This window comes from Drosophila arizonae, chromosome 3, assembly GCF_054131065.1.
Source record: "Drosophila arizonae isolate 15081-1271.41 chromosome 3, UAZ_ARI_1.0, whole genome shotgun sequence".
NCBI lineage: Eukaryota > Metazoa > Arthropoda > Insecta > Diptera > Drosophilidae > Drosophila > Drosophila arizonae.
In genome coordinates, this window is record NC_142923.1 from 31744235 (window position 1) to 31761199 (window position 16965).

At 42.4% G+C, this 16965-nt stretch overlaps 1 protein-coding gene, 2 long non-coding RNA genes and 1 pseudogene across 5 annotated transcripts in view; 2 read left to right on the top strand and 2 right to left on the bottom strand.

The window, feature by feature from the left end:
- LOC149270082 (FUN14 domain-containing protein 1) overlaps positions 1 to 7218 on the top strand; it is a 47300-nt gene extending 40082 nt beyond the window's left edge. For both annotated transcript variants that reach the window (XM_089464216.1, XM_089464217.1), the window contains one exon: positions 7016 to 7218. In XM_089464216.1, coding sequence (XP_089320342.1) covers positions 7016 to 7198 — 183 coding nt within the window. In that variant the 3' untranslated portion in view covers positions 7199 to 7218. The remainder of the gene's footprint in view (positions 1 to 7015) is intronic.
- LOC149270084 (uncharacterized) overlaps positions 726 to 16965 on the bottom strand; it is a 36237-nt gene continuing 19997 nt past the window's right edge. Inside the window, exon 2 of the long non-coding RNA XR_016269105.1 lies at positions 726 to 2926. This is a non-coding gene — a long non-coding RNA (uncharacterized LOC149270084). The remainder of the gene's footprint in view (positions 2927 to 16965) is intronic.
- The window catches only part of LOC149270085 (uncharacterized), a 32025-nt pseudogene continuing 22099 nt past the window's right edge, over positions 7040 to 16965 (bottom strand). The window contains exon 2 of the transcript XR_016269101.1: positions 7040 to 14308. The product of XR_016269101.1 is annotated as an uncharacterized LOC149270085 (transcript). The remainder of the gene's footprint in view (positions 14309 to 16965) is intronic.
- On the top strand, positions 14078 to 16302 carry LOC149270086 (uncharacterized). Its single transcript, XR_016269108.1, has 2 exons — positions 14078 to 15883; positions 15938 to 16302. It is a non-coding gene; the product is annotated as an uncharacterized LOC149270086 (long non-coding RNA).

Sequence of the window (16965 nt, forward strand, 5' to 3'; positions counted from 1 at the left end):
GCAGACCCCACAAAGTATATATATTCTTGATCAGGGCGACGAGCTGAGTTGATTTCGCCCTGTCCGTCTGTCTGTCCGTCTGTCCGTCCGTCCGTCTGTCCGTCTGTCCGTATGTATGAACGCGTCGATTTCAGAAGATATAAGAGCTAGAGACTTCAAATTTTTTTTAAAATGTCCGTAATTACAGCGCGCATATCAAGTTTATCATTAAAAATCGATAACTCATCCCGATCTTTTTTATCGATAAAAACCCTTATCGAAACCCAGTTATAAAATTATATCTTCTACACCTTTATTGCTAGAGTCTCCAAATTTTTAATGTATGCTTATATGCAATTTATACAATTTCGGTTTTTGTTAAAATTAACCCCCCACCCTTAAATTCACCCCCTCACCCTCACTTTTGTAAAAAGCGTATTTCAAATACTAGAGACTTGTGCTTTAGCAATTACATGCATATGTTATAATCATAATCTGAAAGTTTCATGAAGATCGTACGTCCACAAAAAAAGTTATTAAGCAATTAAGTTCTCATAGTAAGCGCTCACTGCCGCCCATGCGTGTATATGCTTGTATGTGTATATGTATGTAATTGTTTGTGTATGTGTGTGTGTATGAGTGTGTATGTATGTGTGTGTATGTATGCCCGTGTGTGCGTGCGTGTGTGTGTGTGTGTGTGTGTGTGTGTGTGTGTGTGTGTGTGTGTGTGTGTGTGTGTGTGTGTGTGTGTGTGTGTGTGTGTGTGTGTGTGTGTGTGTGTGTGTGTGTGTGTGTGTGTGTGTGTGTGTGTGTGTGTGTGTGTGTGTGTGTGTGTGTGTGTGTGTGTGTGTGTGTGTGTGTGTGTGTGTGTGCTTCCTGTGTAAGCTGAAAGTCGCGAAAAATTATTGAAATAGCTATTACTCCAAGGGTTCAGGGGATCTCGTAGTCGAGTAGTCTCGACTAGAGCTTTCTTACTTGTTTTTTTTTTTTTTTTTATATTCATTTATTGACAAAATGATACAAATTGCAAGTTGCGTGGTGGCTAGGATAGCGCGCGGTGCTTGCGGGACGGCCGTAAAGCATTGCTTCGCAAGCACTATGCGCTACCTTAGCCTGGGACACCTCGTCTTCTCGATCGCTCGACTCTGCGGAGCTCCATCATCACCGTGGCCGCGAAGGTGCTTGTTAGTTCCCAAGCTTCCTCCGATTCCAGCATGGCGTTGACTAAGTTGTCCGCTCTGATGGAGCGGCCCACTGCCTCTTCCAGACGACGCCTCTCCTCCAGGAACCGTCCACATTCGAAAAGAATGTGGTTGGCGTCTTCCACATGCCCTCGCTCGCACCAGGGGCACTCGTCAGATTCCTCGTGGCCAAAGCGCTTCAAATAGCTCCGAAAGCATCCATGACCCGAGAGGATCTGCGTAAGGTAGAAGTTAACCTCGCCATGTTTGCGGTTAACCCATGGTTCAAGCTCCGGGATGAGCTTGTGCGTCCACCGCCCTTTAGCTGAGCTATTCCACCTTCTTTGCCATCGTGCGATGCTGTTCGCCCTGACAGCGTTGAGTCGCGTAGGCCCGTGCGAATTCCGCTCCACGGCTTCGGCGACCAAATACTCCAGTGGCACCATACCGGCTATGACGAGCGCCGCGTCATCGGAGATAGTCCTGAAAGCGCAGCTGACTCTGATTGCGCTCAGCCTGTAGATCGCGCAAATGCCTCGGCTGTAGCTCGGCGTTGCCATTGCTCTTGCCCATATTGGCGCAGCATAGAGGATGACAGACCTAATGACGCTCATTAGGAGGAGACGTCGTTGCTGTTTAGGTCCCCGCGTGTTAAGCATGATTCTCGAGAGAGCTCTACAAGAATCAGCTGCCTTTTTATGCACATATTCTAAGTGCTCGCGGAATGTTAATCTTGTGTCTATCATGACACCAAGATATTTTATCGCCCTCTTTGACGCAATGGTGACGCTGCCGATCTTTATATTGGCAGTTTCCACTCTTTTGCGACTGCTGACTAGTACAACTTCGGTCTTGTGTGCCGCAAGCTCGAGCCCAGCTCCTGTCAACCAGCTTCGTATGCGATTGATACTTTCGCTGCACATATCCTCTGTATCTTTGAGCTCCTTTCCTATGGCTACGACAGCTACATCATCAGCAAAGCCAATGGTGTGCGCGCTTGCTGGTAGTTCCAAGCGCAGTACGCCGTCGTACATGATGTTCCATAGGAGAGGCCCCAGCACTGAGCCTTGGGGTACTCCAGCTGACACTGTATGAGTTTGGGGACCCTCACTCGTGTTGTATACCAGTGTTCTTCCTCTGAAGTAGCTCTTTATTATCTCTGTTAGATATTTAGGGATATTATATTGTGACAGCGCATTCAGTATCATATCCCAACTAGCTGTGTTGAAGGCATTCCTTACATCCAGGGTCGCGATGATACAGTATTCCTTCGTCCCGTGCCTCCATCTGGTGCCTTGAATAGCGGAAGTGGCCAGACCAACAACTTTGTTAAGCGCGTCCGTTGTTGACCGGGCCTTCCGGAATCCAAATTGGTTTGGTGACAGGCCTCCGGCGCTTGCAATCGCAGTCTCCAGCCTAGAGCAGATCAGTTTCTCAAACACCTTTCCCATGGTGTCTAAGAGACAGATCGGTCTGTACGAAGATGGCTCATCTAGTGGTTTGCCAGCCTTGGGTAGCAATACCAGATTCTGGGCTTTCCATTTTGCCGGGAACGTCTCTTGGATCAGGCATTCATTAAATAATTCGGCGAACGTACTTGGGTGCAAGGCGAGGGCTAGCTTTAGCGCACGATTTGGGATGTGTATTTGTGTGTGTATGTGTGTGTGTGTATGTGTGTGTGTGTATGCGTGTGTGTGTGTGTGTATGTGTGTCTGTATGCCTGTGTGTGCGTACGTGCCTGTGTGTGTGCGTGTTTCTTGTGTAAGCTGAAAGACGCGAAAAATTATTGAAATATCTTTTGCTCCAAGGGTTCAGGGGATCTCGTAGTCGAGCAGTCTCGACTAAAGCTTTCTTACTTGTTATTAATAGTAATACTGCCCTCGCACAAAACCATATAAAACAATCGAGAAATATAAATATAAATAATTTACACAAATTTATGTTTGAGACAAACAAGTACCTGAACTTTCGAGATATTTAGCTTTTGGGCGCACGCACACAATTATCTATATATAAAAGAGAGTTGTGTAAAAGTGCTCCAACACTTATAACTTGATATGTGCTGGACCAATTTTCATGGTTTTTGATTTGTTGGATTTGTCTCCGCCACGAGTAGGTCAGTAGATTTTTAAAATACTGAAAAAATTTGACGAATACTTGAAAAACGCGGTTTTTTCTCTAAAGATTCAAATTTCCATTGATACTCAGTAGGCTTGATAACAGTGACAGTTTTCGGTCCTGCTCTCATATTATACAATAGTATAGAAGTAAATAAACAAATGTAGTCAGTCAGTCTACGGCACAGCCTCAGGCGAACCTGACTATTTATAAAAAAAAAAAACACATTTTATAAAAATGATACGTGCGCTTACTATGAGAACTTAATTGCTTAATAACTTTTTTTGTGGACGTATGATCTTCATGAAACTTTAAGATTATGATTATAACATGGATATGCATGTATTTGCCAAAGCACAAGTCTCCAGTATTTGAAATACGCTTTTTAGAAATATGTTGGTGAGGGGGTGGATATAGAGGTGGGGGGTAAATTTTAACAAAAACCGGAATCGCATATAAGTATACATTAAAAACTTGGAGACTCTAGAAATAAGGGTGTAGAAAATATAATTTTTTACTGGTTTTCGATAAGGTTTTTTTATCATAGCTCGCAAAAAACTGTTAACACTTTTGCGTTGTCTGCAAAAAAGTGTCTTTCACTGACACAGTCAAAAAAACTCAGACAGAAACTGTTTTTGTCGCGTCTGGCTTAGCTCTCTCGCGCTCTGAGGGAGACAGTTTTTTCTGTTTTCGTTTCCTCAAGTCAAACACTGATCGTTTGCTTGAGTTAAATGAAGTAACGGTAAGTTGCGTTTGTATGGGTAATCACGCGCGATTGCTGCGTTCTTTTTGTATGTATGTATGCGTGTATTTACATGCACACGAAGGCAAAAACATTTTCTGCTGAGTTTGTTAGTCAAAGTGTTTCTTGCTGAGAGGCTTTGTGTGAGAGAAAATCGTGTTAGTTTTACGCGACACTCATGTGAGAGCGTCACACGAATGAGTCATCGCATTGCGTCTGAGCGAAACAGATGCTAAAGAAAAAAGAGAGTGACGCTCAGAGAGAGACGTGTCTACACAATTTTTTTTGAGTATGATGCGAGAAAGAGAATAAACGAAAAAACGCTCAACTCTCATTTGCAAGCTCTGTTTTTTATCGATAAAAAAAGATCGGAATGAGCTATCGATTTTTAATGATGAACTCAATGTCCGCGCTGTATATACGGTCATTTAAAAAAAATTGAAGTCTCTAGCTCTTATATCTTCTGAAATCGACGCGTTCATACATACGGACAGACGGACGGACAGATAGACGGACAGGGCCAAATCGACTCAGCTCATCACCCTGATCAATTATATAAATATACTTTGTGGGGTCTGCCACGCCTCCTTCTGCCTGCTACATACATTTCAACAAAACCATTATACCCTGATATCCCATTGAAAATGGGTTCAGGGTATAAAAAAAAATAACACCGTTCGAACCTCCTTTTCTAACATCACTTGCGTCGCCTTTAGCACCCGCACCACTGCTTTGTTTGACCAGCCAGTTGCTCAAATAGAATAGCTTATTAAGAGATCGTCATCAGACAAAACTACAGTAACGGCTAGAATGTCCAGAAATCAATCGAAGAAATCAATGTCTGTACGCATAGAATAGACGATGAGTGTGTGCACATGCATAGGAAAATCGCGCTGATCTGCTGCTAGCTTGAAGCCGGTATCCAATATATAGATATACATTAGAGGCCTGCACGAATACGTCTCAAACGCTAAACGAGACACCCGTGTCTTGGTGGTGCTTGGTTTCACACTGTTTCGTTTTGTTCAAATAGTGTAAGCCAAAGCATCGTGGACGAACGAAACAAAACGAGCATTGCTCACATACCGAATAGTTCGGTATAAAGATGCTTGTACAGAAAGGAAGCAACGAACGAAAGAAACGATAAAGCATAATTCAAGTATTGTTTTCGTTTTAGCTATCAGCTAGTGATGCCAGTTTATGCTATTTACTAAAAAATTCGTTATAGCCTATAGCCATAAATCTAGCAATCATAAATCTTTTCAAGGTCGTATAATACTTAATATTGCAGCATATTACTGAGTAGACTATAAAACATTTTGCATTTCAGCAAAAAAGAAAAAAATGTTAGTTTCTAAACATATCAGTTAGTTTTTATAATCTAGGTTGCTATTCTAGCATTTATTTTCAATTTTTAGCCAATTCTAGCCTGATTTTTGCTCAGCAACGGCGCTCAAAGTGCAGTAAAAGTACCGTACGATTTTTTTTTTACGTTACTCGCTTTTCGTTTTGTTTCATTTCGTTTGTCAAGGTTTGTGTTTTACTCTGCTTAAAGCGTAAGAAGTAAAGTAAAACAGAATACTTTGCGACTTCGAGTACCATTCGTTTCGTTTTGCAGCAATGCTTGGTATGCTCAAACACTTGCAAGTATCAGTATATTTGGAAGACGACCACAAGCAAGCATACCCATGCAGGCCTCTAATATACATATATATTATTTTGATGATTTTCCAATTTTAATGGGATCATGCCCTGTTTTTTGTTCCGCACTAGACTTGAAAATTCCACTATATACTCTAGTTGACAGCGTTTGAGCTGTGAGTATGAGTATTCTGCAATCGGTATCACCCGACTGCAACGTTCTTACTTGTTTTTGATATCCCTAATTATTTAGATTTTATAGACAAAAAAATACCAATTGCCCGTGTTGCAAATCAGAAAATGGGATGTGAATTAGTCTGCTGTTGGTAACGATTATAATCAACAATATGTGGAACGGTACTACTAAAGGTCATTTTCATACAATTTTAGTGATTTAAATGCAACTGGTTAGACAAACATCAAAGTTGAAATGCATTAAAGTTATTTTGATGGTGTAGATGCTCTTTTGCAATAGAGTATCAATAGGCGTTATCTGGTCATTTATAAAAAGGGAAAAGAGTAACGGTCCCAAGTGGCTAACCTGAGGTACACCAGACGAAACAAATATAAGTTTCAAAGTAGCTATTTCAACAGAACTCATTAGGTTTTGCCCTTTAAATAAGATAAAATACAGTACACCAGTTTGAGCGGAAATCCTGCACGATCAAGCTCTAGAATTAATTATTTATGGTAAACTGAGTCAAATGTTTTACTGCAGTATAATTAATATTACTTTGAAATTTATCAGAAAAACTGGCATTGACATTATTTTGTTTTTATACACTGGACCCATTGACAATGGGAAATTAGGGTATAATGATGTTGTTGAAATGTATGTAACAGGCAGAGGGAGGCGTGACAGACCCCACAAAGTATTTATATTCTTGATCAGGGCGACGAGCTGGGTCGATTTGGCCCTGTCCGTCTGTCCGTATGTGCGTTTGTGCGTGTGTGTGTGTGTGTGCGCGTGTGAGCTTACAGACAGACACGAAAGACGCGAAAAATGATTAAAAAACCTATTGTTCAAGGGTGCAGGAGATCTCGTAGTCGAGCAGCCTCGACTACAGCTTTCTTACTTGTTTAAGCATACTATTAGACCTGGAGACTTCAGATTTACTGTGTATTTTAATTACCAGAAACTTGCGCTTTAGAATATACACACATATTTACACAAGAATATGCACAAGCGCACTTGGTGCTTACTGCGCAGCTATCAGACTGCATATACAAGCGTGTGACAGTATGTGTGCATTTCCCAAATAAGAACATACATAATTAGTGAATAAACCTAGTAACAGTTTCCCTGTTAAATTTTCATTCATTTTTAATGCTGGGCGTTTTTCTATTCTTTCAGACGGAACGATTTTTGGATCGAAAACTTGATAAAGCAGAAAATCATCTTAAAAGAAGAGCAACAAAAGTGCGGAAATGGTACGACAAATATATTGGAGATGAAGACGGACCCAAAATTAATGATCTTCACATATTTTTAACGGCTTTTATCGGAGGGATAGCCTTTGGTGTAGCTACAGCCTAATAAAATTGGATATAAAAATATATATATATTTATTTATTTAAAAAAAAAAAAAACATATTGACAAAACGCCAGTAAAGTCAAAGATAACTTAAGAAATAGTAATGTGGACACTGCATAAAAGCATTTTGTTGAGCTATCGAGATTTTTCGAATAGCTTTAAAATTTAAAAAGATTGAATATACTTAATGATTAGTTTATTAGCGATTATTAGAGTTTACAGAGTTTATGTGATAGACGTGAGCCGGCTGATTAAGCCGAGCCGCTGCGTGGGAGAAAGAGACAACGCAAAAGGGAGAGCGTGATCTCCGTTACAAAATCTCTCTCTTAAATGCTGATATATTCTATGAACTGCCGCTCTTGATCACAATGAAGCGATAATTGCTGAGCCCAACATCCTCTCCCCGTTGAAGACTTAGTCTTCAACAGAATTCTTAAGGGGCAGAAAGCACAGCTTATTTGTAGCTCTTCTAATCTCGCCAGCATCATTTTTTAGTAGGGCTACCCGTGCAACGCCATCACCTCCAGGGATAAGTTCGATTATTCTGGCTAGTGGCCACTTAAGTGGAGGTAGATTCTCATCCTTTACAAGAATTATGTTACCAATAGCCAAGCCAGGTTTGGAGGTTCTCCATTTCGCTCACTGCTGTAAAAAGTTGAGGTATTCGTTCCGCCAACGAGTCCAGAACATCTGCTGGAGATAGCTTACGCGCTGCCAAGCATCCAAACGATTAAAACTCACTGACGGATGAAGGAGGGCCACCGTTGAGGAAATGCGCAGGGGTCAATACGTCTATGTCTGATGGGTGCTCTGCAATCGAAGCTAAAGGGCGTGAATTACCGACAGCAGCGATGCTGCAAACCAGTGTGCGAAGCTCATCGTAAGTTAGGACGGAGGACCCAACACATCGGTAGAAATGATGCTTCGCTGTCTTCACTGCAGCCTCCCACAAGCCACCAAAGTGAGGCGATCGTGGAGGGATGAAATGCCATTCGATTGAGTCTGCCAAACAGAAGCCCTTCACACGCTTCTGGCGTTGCCAGACTTTCGCGGTGAAAGTTCAAAGGAGCCGAAGCTGTGGTGAGTTGGATTGCCGACGCCAAAGCGGAGCGCGCGGCCGGGGTGTGGAGGCAGCTTAAGAGCGGTAGAATAATTAATTGGCAAGCGACAGCATAGCAGAGAACAGTGGGTGAGCGCGAATAGTAATTATTACAAAGTAGCAAGCTTAAGAAACTAATGAAGTTGTCAGAATAAAGAGATTGCACAAAAGTGAACTCCTGTGTGTTTTCTTATTTTTATTCAATAACTAATAACTAACTAACAGTGTTAGTGGACCCCTTTCCTCCCCTCCCATTGTATGCTTCGTAGCAAAACAAATAAACACACAAACGTAACATTTCACATGCGCCTTGTTTCGCGCTTCAGGTTTATAAAAGGGTCCGCAAAAGTCGCCTCCAGTAACTGCAAAGACCAGATGGCCGTCGACTCGACTGGGTAGATCTGCCATTATGTGCTCAACGAGTCGAGGCCTTGCTGTAAAGCAAATTACGCATCTCTGAATTACACTGGCTACAGTTTTTCTACCTCCAACTGGCCAATATTGGGAACGAACCAACGCTAGCACTGCTCGGGGACCAGCGTGCAAGTTTCGCTGGTGGAAATGCATTATGATGGCTCTAGTTACTGAAACTTTTGGCAAAATAATTGGATGGCGACTATGAAGTTTAAAGTAGAATTTTTGAGACGACCATCGACACGTAGCAGCCCAATGTCATCAAGGAACGGTGACAGCGAGGCTAGACTGATGGATGACGGAACCATTCCTTTATTTCGAAGCGCCTTTATGTCGTCCGAGAGATGTGTTCGTTGAATCATTCTCAACAGTATATGTGTGCCGTTCCGGATTTTTAATAAACTTTGATACGTATACAAACGTACGCTGCAAGCGGCCGAAAGATGTCACATACTTGCAGTCCATAGAGACATCAGTCCATTCACCCCGAGATAATATATCCGCGGGATTCAGCATTGTAGGTATATAGTGCCACTCCATTGCTGATGGGAGATCTTGTATCGTGGCGATGCGATTTGAAACAAAAACGTTAAATAGTCTGGACTCGTCATTGATCCAAGAAAGCGCTACAGTAGAGTCAGACCAACAATGAAACTCGCCTGCGAAGGTACCTAAACGAGCCACTTCATCCATTAGACGGTGTCCTCTGGATACAATATAAATTCAGGCTCCGTATGCCTCAATGCTAGCATCGCAGAATCCCGGGAAATTCACTACTAAGACCACTGCCAAAGTTGCTGCAAATGTCTAGCCATGCAGTGCGACATGCAGACGGAAGACTCTCGTCCCAATCAAGTTTATGCCTCCAGAGTTGTTGCAAGAAAATTTTAGCCTCTGTTATTACTGGGCCGACCAGCCGAGGGGTCGTAAAACCGAGCAATAGACGAGAGAACAGAGCGCCTGGAGGGCTTAGCGGCTGAAGTTAGAGCTAGATATGAGAAAAGAAGTTGATCAGATGCTGAATCTCATGCAAGGCCAAGTGTCTTTGCAATGCCGCTTCCATCATTGAACCTAATGAGCGATTCCTTGTCGCAGTCTGTTACGCCGTCCAGTACCATGGGATGGCTTGAACACCACTTTCTCAATTTAAACTTCCCACATGCCAAGATTCCAGCTGTCTCTTGCATAACAAGTCTTACTTCTTTGGCTGAATTTCCTCCACTAATTAAATCAGTCAACATAGAAATCGCGAAGCAGTACGTCGGTCCCGACTGGGAATGCTTCCTTTCACCTACGGCAAGCTATATGTGACCGTATCAAGCCTGTATACATTTTGCAAATATCGCCGGTGAGTGCAACTGGATAAGATCGGAAGCGCAGCAATATGTCGACCAATTTCGGCTGAATGACAGGACCTGCATTAGAATGACCAGTTGTCGTAAATTCTGACATAGACGACGCGTAACTTGGTAGTTGTGCTATATTCCTTCAGAACGCAGTGATGAGGAAGAAAATATCTGTATAGATGAAATGAATTTAGAAGAACACGTGAAATGTGACCAAGTTCAAGATACTCTTTCAGAAATGCTGAGTATTGAGACCTAATAAGCGGCAAACGAAAACGGAGAAACCGATGATAAAAATCTCCAAGAAGCTCGCAACTGAGCATAACAGGCAGGCGTACTGTACATTGGCCACTAGCCAATCGATTGTAATGCCTCGCAAAATGCGCTTCGCAGTCTGGGTCTTCCTTGCTGCAGCGCTCAACTTCCCAAAAGCGACGAACGAGACTGTCCAATTTGATATCAGCACAGGATTCTGTAATCAGATCCGAAGGCGCCTTTGAAGCTCTTAGCACGGAGTTATAGTTGCGAGCCTCGCCACCTGATACAAACCAACCAAGACGAGTCTTCTGTAACAATGGAAGTCCAGGCATCAACTTGATTTGTCCCACATAGAGCAAATCATAAAACAGGCTAGCTTCGATAAGCAGATCTACTCGTTGCGGCCTACTCGTTGCCAGTATTTTGCGGTATGCTCCAATTGCTCGTATTTACATTAGAACTGGGGTGCCTGCCAGTTACATTTGTAGCTACCATAGCCGTTAAGCTAGTTGTATACACGGATGCGTGAGGTTGAAGAGTGAGGCAAATGCTGCTCAAACCCGACAACTGCGCGAGCCACATTGTCGCGACTGATGACCTCCCTTGAGACAATTTAAACATAAACATTTTTCGTTGTCTGCAACAAAGTGTCTTTCAGTGACACAGTCAAAAAAACTCAGACAGAAACTGTTTTTGTCGCGTCTGGCTTAGCTCTCTCGCGCTCTGAGGGAGATAGTTGTTTCTGTTTTCGTTTCCTCAAGTCAAACACTGATCGTTTGCTTGAGTTAAATGAAGTAACGGTAAGTTGCGTTTGTATGGGTAATCACGAGCGATTGCTGCGTTCTTTTTGTATGTATGTATGCGTGTATTTACATGCACACGAAGGCAAAAACATTTTCTGCTGAGTTTGTTAGTCAAAGTGTTTTTTGCTGAGAAGCTTTGTGTGAGGGAAAATCGTGTTAGTTTTACGCGACACTCATGTGAGAGCGTCACACGAGTGAGTCATCGCATTGCGTCTGAGCGAAACAGATGCTAAAGAAAACAGAGAGTGACGCTCAGAGAGAGACGTGTCTGCACAATTTTTTTTGGTTATGATGCGAGAAAGAGAATAAACGAAAAAACGCTCAACTCTCATTTGCAAGCTCTGCTGAAGAGTCATCTCTGAGTTTTCCAATTTCTCTTCCCATTTAGTTTGTGAGGCCTAATCAAGCTTCAGTAGCAGTATCTGAGCAATCATGGCACTGGCTATCTGCTCTGTTGTGCCCAGACTACTAAGAACACCCATATGGACATTGAAGCTGTCAGATAGCTCACGCAGCTTGGTTATCCATTTCCTACTCTTTTTAGACCCAAGATCTTTACGATGTGGGCCTGGAAGATTAAACATCGGTTATCATATCTCTGCTTTAATAACTTTATGGCAATTGTATAATTATCATCAGAAATTTCCAAAGGTCGAACCGTATCTGAACGAATATACTTGACTATGATGGTGTTTAGTTGCGTATTGATCTTTATTCTTCTGAGCCTGAGCCCCTAAATCTAGTGCACCTATTGCTGCGAGTGCATTGCTCAGCATTGGTCTATTAGCTATTCTTATCCTATCGCTGAGGCTGTAGGGCTCAGCGTTCGTCTCTTACATATCTGACTGGGGTTGCAAGGGTTGATGTCCATTTGTTTATTTATAGAGTCCGTACATGTGACCCTTATCTTTTCCCAGTGCACTACCTGCTAGTCGTAGAGTGCGTCGGAGGCATGTATACGATCTTCGTATATTCATAGGTTCATGCCTGAACATTCTGCGGGGAGCCAAAGTGGGTAACGTCCAGAACTACTATCTGTGGATTTCTTAATAATATACAGGACAAATACAAATTTAATAATTGTAAGTATTCTTGACGAAATGATCCTGCTTGCAATCCTTATGTTCGTGCCTGAACTTTCTGCAGGGCCCAGAGAATGTGACATCCAGATAAGCCGAGTATGCCACCATCACCTTAGTCTTTTGCTCAGGTGGCGGCTGCCATGCCAAGTGAAGTCGTGCCTCTTTAAAGAACTTCTGCGGCTTGTAGGTGTCATCGTTTGTTGCATTAATATAGCTGGTTGCATCTGTTAAGGAAGTTGTCGATCGCTTCATTGTTGCCGAGGCCGAAGCCTCCTAGTGATAGATTACCTTCTGTTGATGCTGATGCCTTATTGTGCCTATTGTTTCGCTTGTAGTGCTTATGATTGTTTCCTTTAATATGTTGCTGCTACTTCCAATTGACTCTTTTTCTGATGTAATTGTACTTGCAGCTTTAATTTCCATTGTTGGTGGCGCTGCTGTGGTCATCACTGAAGAGTTTGAGTCGGCATTGTTGCTTTTCTCTTCAGCTGCACTTCCAGTCGCTGTTACAGTCTCCGCAGAAGTTTGCTCTTCCGTCGTGCTGCCAACTGTCGAAATATCATCCATTGGTCGAACTTCCAATTGGATATCTGTTAATGTATCTTCAGTGATACTCAACGTCGATGTCGAAGTTGTGGCAGAAATTCCATTCTCGTCCGCATCTTCTATGTGCTCCGGATCCTTTGCCGTAGTTGGTGGAGCCCAGATTCTCTTTTGAGATACATTTTGAGGTATATCAGTTTCGTCTTGTCGTTAATATCCTTTCTGTTGTGAATTATTTTGGTGGCCTTAGGCCTTAGGACTTCCATTAAAGTGAGGAAGTGTCGGTTTCGGTCGCTTTGGAGTGTCTTCTTTTACAATTTGCAGTGCACTTATTTTCCTTTCCAGTTTTTTGACACTGTGTACACTTTGACTTCCAGTTCGTCTATGTACTCGATTTCGTAGGCAGGCCTTTCATATTTGACCGCCAAATCTTTCAGTGTGGACTGGACTTTGTTCCAGAGGAAATCTAGCGTATCTTTGTAGCTAAAGATTTCTTCCTGGTTGCTGAGCTCAATGTTGGCCAGCACCTCTTTAATGTGCAGCCTTACTCTTTGAGCTCCTTCGTCCACAAGGCTTACCAACTTCTCTATTGGGCTCGACCAACCAAATGAAAACATCTCTTGCTTTGCTGTTTCTGGTCTCGTTTCCCAACTATTAAGTTGCTTTGTGTCTATGGCATGGTCGGCAACTTCGACTTTCATGAGCTCTTTATTGGTTCTGATTTCTGCCATTATGCCACCATATTTCTCTTTAAATATTGATGGTTGACGACACAGTTGATTGTTTATTGTAGAACCATTGGCTTATCCCGTTGGAGGTTTTTTTGTTTTGATCACCAGGTTGATCTTGCTGTGCCTCGACTGACAGCTTGGGTTGGAAAGCCAATGCACAAATCTATAATACTAGCATTTCACTTTGTACTAATCACAAACATTTTTCTTTGTGGATGAAAAGACCATGAACGAATACACTTGATGGTGTTAAGTTGCGTATTGATCTTTATTCTGCTGAGCCTGGGTTTATATACGCAAACTCTTGCATAATTTCAACCCTTAAATCTAGTGCGTCTATTGCTGCGAGTGCATTGCTCAGCATTGGTCTATTACATATTCTTATCCTATCCCTGAGGTTGTAGGGCTCAGCGTTCATCTCTTACATATCTGACTCTGGGGTTGCAAGGGTTGGTGTCCATGTACATGTGACCCTTATCTTTTCCCAGCGCACTACCTGTTAGTCGTAGAGTGCGTCGGAGGCATGTATACGATCGTCGTATATTCATATGTTAGCATATCCACCGCTGAACGTAGGTGCGGACTGCATTTCGGGAGCGGATGCGTGAGGAGGGTCACTTAGACGACTAAACGTGGAACTATGGTGCACTTGAGCAGTACGACTTCGAACTTCGGACATTATTGTTGACTGCATGACCATTATTAAATCATCAAAGTCAGTGCGCAAATCGCTAGACATCTCAGTAAAATCGAGCTCCTCTAGACTTTCATGGGCCTTGCTAAAGGAGTGGCTTAGCTTGTCGATATGCTCCAGAAGAACATTTAATGTGCTGTCACTGTAATCGGCAAGAGCACGTGATCTTCAGGACCAACAAGCACAAGAGTAACACGATAGACTTAAAAGTTGTAGGTGCGTGAGCGATTACAAGAGTAAAGTAAATGCTCAGGCAGCAAGTGTTACGCACGCAGGCTACAAATGCTCACACATGTTTCCAGAGACTGCAAGTGTGTGTGTGATTGCCCGTCGCGAATTCATATTTTTTATGCGTATCAACGCTTTCATACCCTTCCCACGAATATCCATCGAAACGCTACATTTTGTTTGCATGAGCCTGACAAACGCTTTTATGATTTAGGTATACCCTTCGTTCAAAAGGAAAGAGCTGGGATCGTCGCCAACAAATTTCAATTTTTGTGCGCTGCTGAGTTCGGTGATTTGAGCGACCATAGAGAGAAATAGAGAGAGAGAGAGAGAGAGAGAGAGAGAGTAGCACAAAAGCGCATAGCTGTGCTTCATATAGGAATGGGACCATTTCGTTTGAGCGCTTGCAGCGCACTGACTTTGTCGTGCAATATTTTCACTGCTCGAACCTCCAGCGACCGAGCCGAGCAAATACGAAGTAAAGTGGTCGACCAACTTAACATTTTCTGCTGTAGAAAAATTTGTTCTACATGTCTAGTCTATGTGTTTTCTGGTCAGTGCTACAGCTGAACGTAGTGTGCGCTGTAGGCAGTGTGCCCAATCCGTCTTGAAATAAATTTGTCTGTTTTGAGCGAGGGCCGTTTATTTTGACTCGGCTGCAATATTATGAATGGAAATTCTTGCGACAATTTCTTGATCTTAAGTAATATATTACAGCATTTTGAAAATTGATGTTGTTTTCCATTCCACCCTGACCAGCGTTCTTACCACCGATCAGTGAATGATATTTATTTTTCTGTGATTTAACCAATTGAGTGTAAACACTAAAAAGCGTGTAAACTTAAATATAGTGAGTAAAAACTAAAAAGATCACATACACAAGAATGGACATTCGTCGAAAAATCTCAGTTTAAGTTTACAAAAAAAAGATTGCGATTTGAGCATTTGTGTAAGATGTGCAGATAACTTGTTGAGCGAAGTTTAAGATAAGAGGAGAAATGCAAACGCCACATTTGCAAAAATTTTCGCAGAAGCAAAAGAAACTACTAAAAAGTGTTCGTTAAGTGTTCCCCGGGTTGTTGGACGCCAGGCAAACAGAGATAACCATACTGGTAACCCAGAAGAATACTATCGGAAATAAGTTGTTATCCCATTTTTGGATCATTATTGCAAAGGATTGGAGTCAATATTTATGAAGCACCGTGATCTTCTTTCAAAAATTCAAACGATATTGCCATCAAAATGTGATCAACTGGACTTTGATAAGATCAAGTCAAGTGTAGAATTTTTTGAAAATCAATGGCCGAATACACACTCTTCGACCGAAGAATTTCAAGCTGAAATGAAAATGTGGCAAAGGTAATTGACTTTTATGATTTCTGGTAGCACAATTATTGTTGAATGATATATTTGTTCGCATTATTTTCATGTTCATTTATTTCATTTTTTTTTCCTCACCTTTCGATGGAAAAATAATTCAGTAAATCAAGTAAAAATGTGGTTACAAATTAATTTTTGTACTACGCCTTAAAATAAAATATAGCAAAATTTTTTTCAGGCGATGTTCGGAAATCCCAAAAGATGAGCGACAAAGCACGTTCATTGATGCATTGCATTGCGAGTCTTTTTACCCCACGGCTCATCGGTATTTGCAAATTGCTGCGACGCTTCCAGTCTCTGTTGCTCCGAGCGAACGCTCTTTTTCTTCACTAAGGAGGCTGAAAACGTACCTAAGAAGTACAATGCGTCAAGAGAGGTTAAACGGACTAGCTTTGCTCAACATCCACTCTAAAATTGAAGTCACTCCAGAGGATATTTTGAACGAAATGGCGAAAACAAGTCGGAAAATAGACATTCTTTTGTAGAAAAAAAATTTGAAATAAAGGTCATCCATTATATTATTAAGTACGAATATGTGTATTTAATATTTGCTGAAACCACGACTGCGAGCAGCCAACTTGAGGATCAACATCGACGAGTGCGATTTCTTCAAGAAAGAGCTAAAGTATCTGGGACACAAAGTCACGGAGAATGGCATTTGTACAGATCCAGAGAAGGTTGCAGTTATTGCCGAGCTGAAGCCGCCCACAAACGTGAAAGAGTTACGCCAATACGTGGGCATGGCTTCATGGTACCGCCGCTTCGTGCGGGATTTTGCAGTCACAGTGCACCCTCTAAATGTACTGCTCAAAAAGGGCCCGAAGTGGGAGTGGACGGAGGAGCGGCAAAGGGCGTTCGAGACGGTGAAGGCCAAATTGACGGAGTCACCGGTGCTGGCGTGCCCTGATCTTTCGAAGCCGTTTTGCTTGCAAACGGACGCGAGCAATTATGGGCTTGGGGCAATCCTGACGCAGACCTCGGAGGAAGGAGAGCGCGTCATTTCATATGCCAGCCGGACACTGAACAGTGCTGAAAAGAACTACTCAGCTACTGAAATAGAGTGTCTGGCTATCATCTGGGGCATACGGAAGCTCAGGCCATACCTAGAAGGCTACAAATTTGTAGTGGTCACTGACCATATGGCTCAATTCTATCGAGAGCCCAACGGGAAGGATTGCCAGATGTGCACTG